The following is a 12,616-nucleotide window of genomic DNA, read 5'->3' as shown; positions in this document are numbered from 1 at the left end:
CATTACATCTCCACAAATTTTCTTCACCAAGTGATCTCGGCGTGGCTCACATCTTGACACCAGCTCTAAAGATTCCACTTGCCCATCCCACTGTGAGGTGTCTGTAGACCCAGAGGCATCAATGGATCTTACAGAGGGAAGTCAAGTAGTAAGCTCCTTTTGGATTCCCTAACTCATAACGAAGTCAAAGAAGGAAGAAAGAGCCACAATGGAAACAATCTTCGGAATCATTTTTGAGTCTTCAGAGGCAATTGTCTTTCCAAATGCAAATCCGCTCAGACCCTATTTGCCATTTGAGTGCTCAAGCAAAGGGCATGGAGCTCCAGGAAACACCCCAAAGCCCTGTACCCAAAATGTGACCCCCTTATAACAAAGCCACAGCAGTAGATCAACAAATAGTATCAATCTACAAAATTAGAATATCTGAAATCTCTTAGAGACCAAGCAGACACTGACACATCCCCAAGGCCTATGGCCAGCCAGCTCAGTCTCCCAGGGGTGTACGGGTGTTCCAGAGCCAAGTGAGATACGGCAGGTCTAGTATTCAATGCTGGCCCAGCAAGGACATTCCCTCTGTGCTGAACACTTACCTCCCTTCCTCCCTCCGGGAGCTACGCTGGGTGTGTGAAACCTTCCCAGCTCACTGTAAACCAGCAGCTTAGCTGAGCCACTGGGGTGGTAGCTGGCTCAACTGAAGGAGCTAACTCACCACAGGACACTGAAGCCACTCAACCCCTGCCGCCAGAAGATGCCAGAGGTGCAAAAGGCAATATGCCCCAGCCCTGCCCGCAGCTCTCCTCACCGCCCCAGCAGCAGGGACTCACGTCTGTGGTTCTCGTTTCTGTGGTTAGGTGGGGATCGTGTCTCCTGATCCTGGGCTTCATCCCCTTCCTCGCTAGCCAGGTGGGTGTGGGCATAGTGGTAGCTCAGTCCTGGCCGATTCTTGTAGCGCTTGCCACAGACTAGAGAAGAAAAGAGGGAAAAAGAAATGCCAACGTCAGCAACTTTGTCAGCCCCTGCTTTCATTCCCCAGATTGCAACTCCCAGCCATCTATCCCAGAGCCAGGATTTCCTTAAGACCTGTCTTCCACCCCTAATTTCCCTTCCTACCTCCTGATGGAGCCAAAACTACCGTAACAACATGGCTCCTGTACTGTGACCATGAGAGAAGAGAAAACGTGAAAGGAGGGCGTAGAGGTTAGAGCTGGGTGAGCAGGCCACCATTCCCTGGCTGGAAGACCACGGGCAAGTCGCTTCGCTGCCCTGGGCCTTGGCTGCTTCAGGCACAGAATGGGAATAAGAACAGGGCTTGCAGGGCTGTTGTGACGAGTTAACCCCTACACAAAGCACTTAGAACAGTGTCAACACATGCTACAGTGACTTATCACGACTTTGAATTCCAAGAGCACCTGGAATCTGTTCAGGCCATTATCCCAAGGCAAAGATGAGACAAGAAAGGCCCAGCCTCCTGGATTCCTCTGCAGTGCTCCATCAACGACCCAGGCGGGGCAGAAAATTTTCACATGGATATTTGTGAGGTATCACCCAGTGATTTTGTACCAGAAAAACATGTTCCACTTCCACCACGAAAACCGTGAATCTGTTATCCTTGGTGGATCAAGAGTTTGTGACCTCAGTGCCCAGGCCAGCCTCTGACACCCACATCTGTAAAAGGTGTTCTCATGAGCAGTACATCTCAGCAGCCAATATGAACATGACTTCATGGAGAAACCAGATTCCCAGCCCAATGGCTCAGCCTCTGGACGTGGGACTGCAAGCAGCAGTGCCTCAGTGGCTTCACTGTAACAATGATGACTGCTGTCTGATCTTGCTATCTCTCGTCCCCAGCAGACCAAGCCAGGCCTGCTGTGCTAGAGCACTTGAGGGTTACATGTTCTAAGGGATTCTCCCTTCTCTAGCACTGACATTGATGGTTTATACCCATGAGCATAAATACTACACGGGCAGAAAGACCACAGATGTCAGCATCAGACCTGGATTCAAACCCCAGTTCCAGTCACCAAGATCAGAGGCTGTGTGACCTTGACTGTACACAGCAGAGCTGTTAATCAGTCACCTTACACAGGACCATTGTGACTGCTCATAGGGTTTCTTCTCCTACTGTTCCCCTGGGCTGTTTTGTTTTGTAATTTGGAAAATAACCATTGGCAAAAATAGATAACATCATCTCTTCTGTCCCATATTTATAAACTATTTTATATTAGCTTAATTCATTTCAATCACTAGGGCAATAACAAAATCAAGTAATTGCTACTTTAATAAAGTTGAATTTAGTGTTTCATTATTTAGAATGAAGAATGTAGCTAATTATTAGTCTATCAAATTTAAGTAGTCCCTCTTATTGCTGTTGTAGAGTTTTTTAATAAGAGAATTTTATCAGCTGCCCTTTCAGCATCTCCTATACATGACTCTCCTTAAGTTTGTTGATTTGGTGAATTATGTTGACTTCCTAATATTTCTTATTATTGAACCATTCTTGCATTCCTCGAATGAACTCCATTTGGTCAGACTATATTATCCATTTGATATACTTCTATATTTAATTCACTAATATTGAATCTGTATTCAGACTTGACATGGATCTGTCTTTATCAGGTTTCAATCTTATGGTTATGTTAACTTCCAAAAATGAATTGGAGAGTTCTGCTGTGTGATATTGGACAAGACATATAATTTCTCTATGCCCTTTCTCTGTACATGAGGATCACAATACTTACCTTGAAGAATAAGTACAGGGATTATAAACAGTATTTGTAAAGCACCTTACTCTATGTGCAGCACATAAAAGATGTTCAATACATGGTAAATGAGGGATATCAATTTCGTTTGTCCCACTGTAGGTGCTGGACTCTCTGGAAGAGCAGCTTTGACCCTTGATTCATACTATGGAATCTGGTAACCGAATGGACTTCCTTGATAAGGTAACATAAGAGTCTGAAATTGAAATTGGTGCTGTAGCAACAATAAATCCACAGCCTTCTGTTTCTCTCCTCTCTCTCTCATAAATATTACAAAACATAAGATAAAATGGTGCCATGCATCTTAGCTCCATGGGACTCAGGAACTGGACCTGAGGAGGCCCCTGAGGTCCACCCTGGGCCTGCTTGTGGCTTTCTCCATTTAACCTTTAAAATGACTGGAGGTCAATTAGCAGCAAATAATGGAGTTGTTGAATGGAGTCATTAAATTCATTTAGTCACCAACCACACTGTTGATGCGAAATGAATGTCTATTAAAGTAGAAGTCTTGTTAGTATTTACACAGGAGGCCTCAGCTGCCTCTACAGATCTACCCATCAGAAGCTCCTCAGCATTGCACTTAGAATATTTGTTATGCCAGTCATTATCCTTTTCCTTAATGACTGAATTCCAAGATCTTACTGGTCACTTGATCTAACCATTTATCTAATTATTTTGTTTCCCTAATTCTCTAAACCCACTGGGGGATAACTCCAGGGATGGGGAACTCGATACCCATCAGAGCAGGCACCTCTCCTGCGGGCCCCTTGAATTATAGTTATGTCTGCCCTGGAGGGCCTCCCTTCAAGACGGTTTCACATTGGTTCAATCCTGACATCAGCAGCTCACCCTCATCTGTTGCCAAGCATAATACTACAACATGCTATTTGTTGAGTGGCTAGTGAATGACACAGAAACACTCGTGGGAAAGCCCGGAGATGAGGGCAGAGGGCGCTTGTGGAGTCCATTCCATCTATCCACATTCATCTCAAACTAATAGCCCTTAAAACCTACCGATCCAAACCCAAGGGAATGCTCCTTCTATCTCCTTCCCCAACACCACAGAGAGTAATAATTTTTGAAGCAAATCCTTTTGCTACAACAGAGACTTTCAAAATGTAGCTCCCCAGACCAGCATCATCAATACCACTGGGAACTTAATATGGAAGCAAATTCTTAGGCTTCCCTTCAGACTGACTAACTCAGAAACTCTAGGGGTAGGACGCAGCTATCTGCATGTTCACGGACCAGGTAACCCAGGTGATTTGATGCAACATTAAGGTTTGAGAGCCACTGTGCTAGAAGACTGAGTTGTTGAGCCTGACTCCACCCACCCTATGGCCACCTGCCCTCCTAGTGGATGGGCACAGCAGATACAGGCAGGAGAGGTCACTCTGTGACTTGTGATTTGTCATTAGAAAACCAGACCCAGGCCATACAGGGAGATCCTGGAAGCCAGACTTCTTTATGAAGAGCCTTCTGATGGAACTTCATCTTCTGCTACCTGTTTGTACCATGTCATTTCTTTATCACTAGCTCCTCATTACAAACCTCTTATTAAACACCTAACATGTGCTCATCTGTGTGGCCCAGAAGGATAAAGATAAATGAGATTCCTTCCTCGAGAAGTTCACAGTCTAGCGAGGACTTGCTCCTGTACACGAAGGGAACCTGGAGATAGATGCAGCACCGAGCAGATGCAGCAGAGAGGAGCATCCAGACGGGACCAGCAGATGGCTTGAGTGAGGGACGCGGCTTCACAGAAAAGGAGTCCTTGGGCTGTGTGCGTGTGAGCTGGGCAACACTTCACCGCGGACAAAGGTGGCAAGGGCATCCGGACACCAGAGCACACCCACCCGGCACAGCGCGGGGATGGGGAGAAGCTCACCAAAGCCAGAGCAGCGGAGGGGTGAGGTAGGCAGAGGGGGACTAACAGGAGAGATTGCTAGGTGGGACTTCATCCTGAAGATGAGGGACCGAGGGAGGATTTTACCCAGAGGACCAACTCAATCAGACTTACAGGTTAGAATACTGCTTAAGATCACAGGGCAGAAGAACATGAAGGTGGGCAGAGGCTATTTTGCATTACTTATGAGTAAAACAGTGAAGACTTAATGATGGAGAAGACTAGGGGGAAGGGGTTGAAGGAAAGAGAGAACCTGGTGGAAAGGCATGTATGAGCAAGCACGAAGGAGCCCAGAAAGCCTGGCACAGCCCTCCCAGACGTGCATCCTCCGCCACCCAGCCCGCCTCCTCACGTCTCGCCTCCATCTCGGCCCTCCTGCCGGCTGTTCTTTTTAGTTCTCGGTTCTCCTCCCACCTCAGAGCATGCGCACAAGCTCTTCCCTCTGCCTGGCCTACCTCCCACCCCCAATTTGCCTGATGAACATCTAATCATCCTTCAGATCTTAGTCCTGAAGTCCTTCCCCAGGGAAGTCTTTCCAATCAAAATCAGGACCCTTGCGAGGACTACTACCTTGCGAGGACTAATCACGCAGCAGGACACGTCTCCCCCACCGGCAGCCGGCGTGGCGGGCCCTGGGTGTTCACACACGCTGCGTCCCCAGTGACCAGCATGGGGCCCAGCTTGCCACAGGCTTTTGATGTCAGCTAAGGGAAGCAAGAAAGGGGCCTAGATTCCTGACTTGGGAAGCTGGTGAAAAGGACACAGGAGAACATTCCAGCTTAAGAAAGGAAGAGAATGAGGTCGGTCCAGGGCTGACTTCATTCTACAGGTTTTGGGAAAGAAGTGTGGGTTTGGGAGCAGGCAGGGTGGCGATGAGGCTGCAGGCACGGAGGGACGTTCCAAGAGCGACTGTAGAGTGAACGAGCAGCGTGGGCATGGGACCGAACTCGGGAATCACCAGCACCTTAAGAGACTGGTGGAGGAAGAAACGGATTTGTTTATTTTTTATTTTTAAGGAAGACTCACGTGAGAATGAGCAACAGAAGCCAAAGGAGGAGGGTTTCAACGGCAACAGCAGCAACAATGACACCCCCAGGATAGCTCCCGCCGACAGCTCCTCAGTGTCCACCATGTGCCAGGCCTGCAGCCTGCACCCCCGCTCCATTTTTGTGGTTCCGGAGTTTGAACCCAGGGCCTCGCATGTTCTGGGAGAGGGTTCTTTCACTTAGCTACACCCCTAGCCCTTTTATTTCATGTTGAGACAGTCTTGCTTTGTTGCTCAGGCTGAACCCTTCATCCTCCTTCCTCACTGGATAGAATTATGCGCAAGCAGCACCACATCCAGCTCCCATTTTAAAGATGAACAGACTGGAGCGCAGAGGCAGAGCCATAACAGTGCTAGCTGCCTACAAGGGACCAAGAGGGGTGGGGGCTGAGGGAAGAGCACTGAATGCAGCAATTAGGTGGTCATCGGAGCGAGAGGAGAACCCAGGACCGCATGGAGGACTAGGAAGACTGCAGCGAAGTAGGAGGCTCCTGGAAATGGGGACACAATGAGAGGCCTAGAGATATGCCTTCTAGCACGGCCGTGGAGCCCGGAGGGAAGCCGGTGGGGGAAGCAGCCCACAGGGCTGAGTGAGGCTGGAGCAGACATGCGAGCAGGTCCACAGGCCAAAGGGAAGGCAACAGGAATGGGGGCAGTTAGCAAGCACAGTTAGGAGGGACTGGAGGTAACGGAGCAGATGGCCACCCCAGAACAAGCTTCTCCTCCCAAGACCTAGTCTTTTGAATGACTCCAGCACAGACACAAGGGGGAGAGTCAGGATTTCCCAGATGTATTTGGTTGAACTGCATCCAGATCAGACTGCCATGTTTCAATGGAAAGAAATGCTTCAGAAATCTGGACGGGCTTGGGCAAGCTGGAAAAGCCATCTCCTGTCACTCCAAACACCCTGGGCCATCTTCCGAGGCATTCAGACCCATGCTTCTGTCCAGAAATTCGCACATTCGGCTTAAGGCTCTGTGACCGCCGCCTTGAAGTGTGTATAATGTACGGATGGAGAGGTCTCTCCTTTCATTTTGCACTGGAACCCACAAATCACGCAGCTGGGCCTGGAAATCTGTCGGGCTGAGACTGGGGAGCTGAGACTAAATGACTCCAACTCATACAGTGAGAGCCACAGGACAAACCCCGGTTCCAAGCAGTCTTGAGTCGGGGTGGAATTCCCTCCGAGATGCCCTTAGGCGTCTAGCTAGAATGGTCAGCAGTCACCATTCCAGTGCTGCTGACTGCTCTGGGCCTGCATATGGTCAGCCCCGCCCTCGAAAAGGAAGGATCTGCGTGGGTACACGGGTGAGCTCCGTCTAAACTGCCTGAGTGCAAACTGCAGCTCTGCCGCTGACTGCATGTGTAATTTTGGGCGAGGTGCTGAGCTTCTCTGCCTAGTCGTCCTCTCTGGAAAACCGGGCTCATCACAACAGCACACCTGTCTCACTCCGGGGAGGGACTTGAGAGGCCGCATTTCAAACGGGGCCGGCTCGCGGTGAGACTCAGCCATCACCTGCTGTCATGCTCACCACGGCCCACAAAGGGGCTCCGCAAAGAGAATAAACCCCAAACGGGGGTGGGGGGTGGGGCGGGGGCGGGGCTAGTCCTTCCTCCTCTGAAGTCTGGGGCCGTGGTAGTGCAAGGAAAAGAAGGTGGGGGAAATAGACTCCGAAAATAAAGTATTGGAGCCATCTGCTCTCCTTTTATCATGTCAGCAATCTCACTGTGGAAATATCTGTCGTGTGGAATCAGACTGAGCCCCAAGACTGCTGAAGCGTGCAGAGAGGCCCGGCCCCCGCCTTCCTGCTCCAGTCTCCTTCCCCAGGGTACGCTCCTTTGCGTCACGCACCTCTGAAGCCATCACCCCTGGGACCAGTCAGCCTCGCCTGTGCACAGCCTAAGGTCCTTCCTTTCACCTTGGCAAGCGAGCACCTGGATTTTGTGTTCCTGGCACGGTGCGTGTGGAGAGCAACGGCTGTGACAATAAGGGAGGTCCAGCTTGCCTCCCTCTCGCTCCTTCCCCCTGGGGCGGATCCATCTGTCAAGCTGCAGAAATAGCGTTTGCCCACATCCCAAAGCGGAGCTGGATTCTCTGCGCAGGACCTCCTGGCCGGAGTTACTAATGCCTCCAGGTGTCGCCCCCAGAATCTGTACAGCATGCCCCTTCTCCCCCTTAACCCCACCGCAGTCCTTGTCTGGGGTAGGGATGGTGAGGCAGCGGAGGAGGAGGGGGCCTCAGGCAGTTTGTGTGAACAAAGCCGGCTGCAGCAGACAGCAGAATCCTTCCTGCCGAGGAGAAGCGGCCGCCTTCCCCACTGATAACTTAATGACTCTGGCACATTTTCATCAGCCCAACTTGGAGCACACAGTGGGTATCTGAGCCAGTGGTTTCCCAGAGACGGAAAGCAGCAACTGAAAGCAATTACGGGACGAGCATCCGAGAGACAAAGCCCAGGCCCGGAGAGTCACCAGCCACATTTCATTCCAGCTCTGCCCCGGGGCACCCTAGGGCCACCGCCCCTTCTCTCTGCAGGCCAGTCATCTGCTGTCCGCCACATGTGGGACACCCACCAGCGGTGCCGGTCATCCGCTGGTCCTCCAGTGCATCACCCCCACAGACAAGCAGGCAGCCCGACATCCCTACGCAGAATCTCAAAACAGCCCATGAGGCACAGCCCCTATTTTACAGGGGAGGAAACTCAGTCCTGAGGAGTTTAAACCGCTCCACAGGTGGCAGAGTCAGGATTTGAACCCAGCTCTGTCTGTCCTGAAGCACACTCTGAAAGACGCGCCACACAGCCTCTGCTTGTCCAGCCCCCACCCAGTCCCCCGGCGTCTGGGGCTGAGCCTCGTCCTCTGCTTCTGGTGGCTCTTGGCCATGAGCAGCCAGCAGGGTGGGGCCACACTGCCCGCTCTGCCCTGCAGGGGCACCAGGTTGCCCCTCCCCCCAGGCTCTGGGGACGACAGGCTCCCCGTCTCCGGTGGGCTGCGGATCTGCAGGGCTTCCTCCCTCCCTGTCACTGTGCCCGCATCTCCACAATCACTTTGTCATCAGATTATCTGCCGTTCAGCCCCTCCGAGCAGAATCTCATGTCCTACAGGCCCCACAGACACCATCTTGTCAAGAGAATCACCCGCCACCAGACTGGTTCGCAGAAGTTGGGGGCTCCCCACCCCCTCCTCCCGCCCCTCCTTCTCTCTGCAGAGCTGCCTGGGGGTGGCGGGGTGCCGACAGCCCATCCCCTCAGTGGGGAGCAGCTCAAAGTGAGAAAAGCCCTGCGTGACTCTCAGATGCAAACTCATCTGGGGACAAAACCCAGGAGAGACTTCAGCCACCGCCAGCTCAGACTGTGTAGTCAGGGTGGGGGTGTTGAGCCCTAAGACCACTTTAAACGGCTCGGCTTTTCTCCAGAGCTAATGATGGCTCCTCAGAGCTCAAAGTGAAAAAAAGCCACAGCTGCAAAATTGGTCTAGGTCTTGCAGTGTCTTAGGCCTGCTCCTGTTTAAGTGACAAAAGTCACTCTTGGCCAAGCCCAGGGTGCCTGCACCCCAGTGGGCTTCCCCTCCTTCCCCCTCAAGGCCTGGATGTCGGACAAGAGCGTGGCCTTCTGGAGACCCGGGGTCTGACAGTAAAGCTCTGCGCACCCTTGGACAAATCCCCTTCTGGCCTTGGTTTCCTCATCTGTAAAACATGAGAGGTGACTTTCTGTGTCCCCTCCTCTGTTTTCTCCGGTCCTTGGAGACCTGTGTACCTTCTGAAGCTACTGCTCCCTCAACTGGGACAGGCCAGTGATGTAGGCTCCCAGGTTCCACCCGAAGATCTGCCCAAGGACTGAAAAGCCCATCTGCCCGCTCACCCTGCAAGGTCTGCAGCTGCCTTCCTGCGGCGTTGCTCCTTCCTTAAGGGCACTCCTGATGCTTATCTTAAACTGTATCTTCTGGATGGACACACAGGAGGCTAGGGTATAACATCCTAAATTTTCATAGCCACATTCCAGGAGGCCTGACATTGACCCTTATATTAGAAGTGATACCAAACCCAAGATTTTCCCAAGTCCCAGTAACCAGCAAATCCGCATTCAAGGAAGGTAGTCTGTTTATTTTAGGAATTTATTATGCGTGAATGTAACTTCCAGTTAAAAATGGGAATAGAGATATGCAATAAGCCTTTCCTTCCAAAATACTGTCTAATTTGACTCTGCATTCCCAGGAGAGAAATGCAAGAACCCCTCAAACCAAAGCACCAAATATAATAGGGGGGTGATTTTCTGCCTCGCTAAAAAGCAGAATAACCAAATTGTCACAAACTCTGGGGTCAGCCTTCCTGGGTCACTTGATTTACTTACTATGTGACCTTGGGCAAGTGACTTACTCACTCCAAGTCTGTTTCCTTGTCTTTAAAGTGGCGATATTAACAGCTCGTACGTAATATGATGCAGTACGAACTGAATGAGTTTACACTTGCAAAGAGCTTTGTGCCAGTCCTGGCACATAACACATGTTCAGCGAACACTGGCTATTTTTGCTAATTTATTTAACTTTATCAGACTGGTTCCCTAGAGCCTCACAACTCCAACAGCTAGTGCACAGAACACAACTGCAGACTGAGGTATGATTTAGAATAAATAAGAAATTATTCATTGAGCTGAGCTTTCTTGGACACACTGTAATCTCTACACTCTGGGAGGCTGAAGAGGAAGGTTTTAAGTTTGAGCCCAGGCTGGGCAGTGTAGCAATACCCTGTTGCAAAGTTTAAAAAAAAAAAAATAGAAAGGGATGAGGATGTAATTTAATGTGAAGACCCTAGGTTCAATATTTAGTACTGAAAGAAAAAAAAATGATTGAAAACACCTAGGGACCAGGCACTGAACTAACTGCTTTTACGTGCGGTCTCATTTAAGCCTTTTAGAATCCCTACAAGGTTCATGGCATTGTCCTCACTTGACAAGGAAGCCAAGGCTCAGAGAGGTCTTGTGGTGTGCCCAAGATCATGGCTAAGCGTTAACCTGGCAAAGACGCCGATCCGGGGCTCCTGATTCCAGAACCATCTTCTTCCAACTATCATCCCTTGGCAAGGCAGTGTCTTCCACTCTTCTGAGGCACCCTAGTTAGCCTGTTTTTAGCTAACGGTAGTCTTTTCTGTCTTGCAATAAAAAAAGTTTGAAAAATAAACACAACTGCCAACATTTATGGGGAAGGAATCAGAAAAGAGTCAAGCACCAGAACCAATGGACCACAGCGTGTGACAGCCCTCTCCGCTTGGGAATCCTGCGGTGTCCTCTCCCTCGGGACCGCTGTACTCCTGCCCAGCCTGGGTGACCACCTGACACAGCGCTGCCTCAGATGCAAGGCGGGCTTTATTTGTGGGTCCATCTGGTGTGGCTCATTGGCCCTTACCTGAGGGAGCCCCCTTCCACCCACATTGACAAGTTCCTCGGTTCTTTCCCCAAAACATCTGTTAGTCTTTCCTGCCTGGGTGTCCTGCCATTTGCACAAACCTTTATGTCAAGATTTTCCCCTCTCACAATCTTACCTCCTCCATTCTTTCTCTCTCTCTTTTCTTTCTTCATTCATGGGTTCTTTCTTTCTTTCTTGTATTGGGAGGTCACTTCGGCAGCACATATACTAAAATGAAACTGGGGCCTTCACCCTGAACCGTGTCCCCGGCCCTTTTTTATTTTTTATTGAAACAGGCCCTCACTAAGTCACTAAGTTGCCCAGACTGGGCTTAAACGTTTGATCCTATTGCCTCAGCCTCCCAGGGTGCTGGGGTTACAGGCATGCACCACACTCAGCTACCTCCCCCGTTAGAATATTCCAGGTAAGCCTCTCTTGGTATCTTTCAACCACCCAGGCCCAAGATGCTACGAGTCACGGTTGCCACTGCCTCCTGCACCCCACATCCTGCCTCTGCCCTGCAGGTCCCGCGGGGTTTTCCTTCACACAGCCTGCCTTGCCTGCCTGGTCCGTTGGTTCCTGCTGTACCACCATCCAGACTTCCCGGGCTACAGCTGACTGGAAAAGTTCCTCCCAGCCCCTAGGTTTCAGGCTGTCTTCCCTGAACACCTGATCCCAGGGCTGACTTTTCTAGGCTTGTCTCCAGGATCGCCGTGCTTCCCCTCTGAACCGCTCAGCCTGATATCCCCAGGCTCAACGCTCAGACTCGCTACTTTGGCCAAGCGGGGTCTGTCTTTAGTCCTAGCACGAACATCCCAAGTTCCCTTTCCCAGCCATTCACCAACACATCCAGAGCACCGCTGTGCTGGGGCTGGGGTATCAGTGGCCTGTGGCATGGTCCCTGCTTTGCGGGGTACAGTCCAGCTCGAGAAGACACACAGACAGACTGCTGGGGTGCCTGTGAGAGGCGCCTCGTAGAAGAGAGCACACGGCGCCCGCAGAGCCCAGGAAGAGTGAGTGCCCGTGTGTGTGCTGGCGGTGGGGAAAGATGGATGACTGGGACCACTCTGCCATTCACTGTGTGACCCCAAGAAAGTTAACTGACCCTTCTCCTCCCCGGCCTCCCTGTCTGTAAGGTGGAGATGACCACAGCTTCGCTCTCGTGGCACAGCTGCAAGGGTGGAAGATCTAATATAGATGAAGCCCATAGAACATTCCAGGCCTACAGCTTAGGTCAGCAAACTTCAGCCGTGGCTGTTATTTCCTCACCTCCCACACCTGCAAACATCCCTCCAGCCCTGGAAAGCGGAATCAGCCCCCTCTGTGCTCAGGGAGGGTCTCCTCGGCCTCCAGGGAGCGCCTCTGACACACGGGGCCCCACTCCACTCCTGCCCGTTCCCAGAGCGTTCACTGCCTGCTCCTTAAGCACCACCTGGCAGGGCGTCAAGCCCGCCCCTGTGTGGCGGGAGGCCGCGCTTTCCAAGCATATTGGAGAAAGGAAATAAG

At 51.2% G+C, this 12,616-nt stretch overlaps 1 protein-coding gene across 5 annotated transcripts in view; it reads right to left on the bottom strand.

The window, feature by feature from the left end:
• The window catches only part of Dpf3 (D4, zinc and double PHD fingers, family 3), a 295,896-nt gene that overhangs the window by 92,111 nt on the left and 191,169 nt on the right, over positions 1–12,616 (bottom strand). For all 5 annotated transcript variants that reach the window (XR_001231939.1, XR_264640.2, XM_013507168.1 and 2 more), the window contains one exon: positions 825–962. Coding sequence is in view for 3 of the 5 variants with exons in the window: in XM_013507168.1 (XP_013362622.1) it covers positions 825–962 (138 nt within the window). In the remaining 2 variants the exon portion in view is untranslated. The remainder of the gene's footprint in view (positions 1–824; positions 963–12,616) is intronic.

The sequence above is a fragment of the Chinchilla lanigera genome, unplaced genomic scaffold (assembly GCF_000276665.1).
Source record: "Chinchilla lanigera isolate Chin_1 unplaced genomic scaffold, ChiLan1.0 scaffold00122, whole genome shotgun sequence".
NCBI classification, from domain to species: domain Eukaryota; kingdom Metazoa; phylum Chordata; class Mammalia; order Rodentia; family Chinchillidae; genus Chinchilla; species Chinchilla lanigera.
Note: the sequence above shows the minus strand (reverse complement) of the source record. Positions and strands in the feature narration are given on the sequence as shown.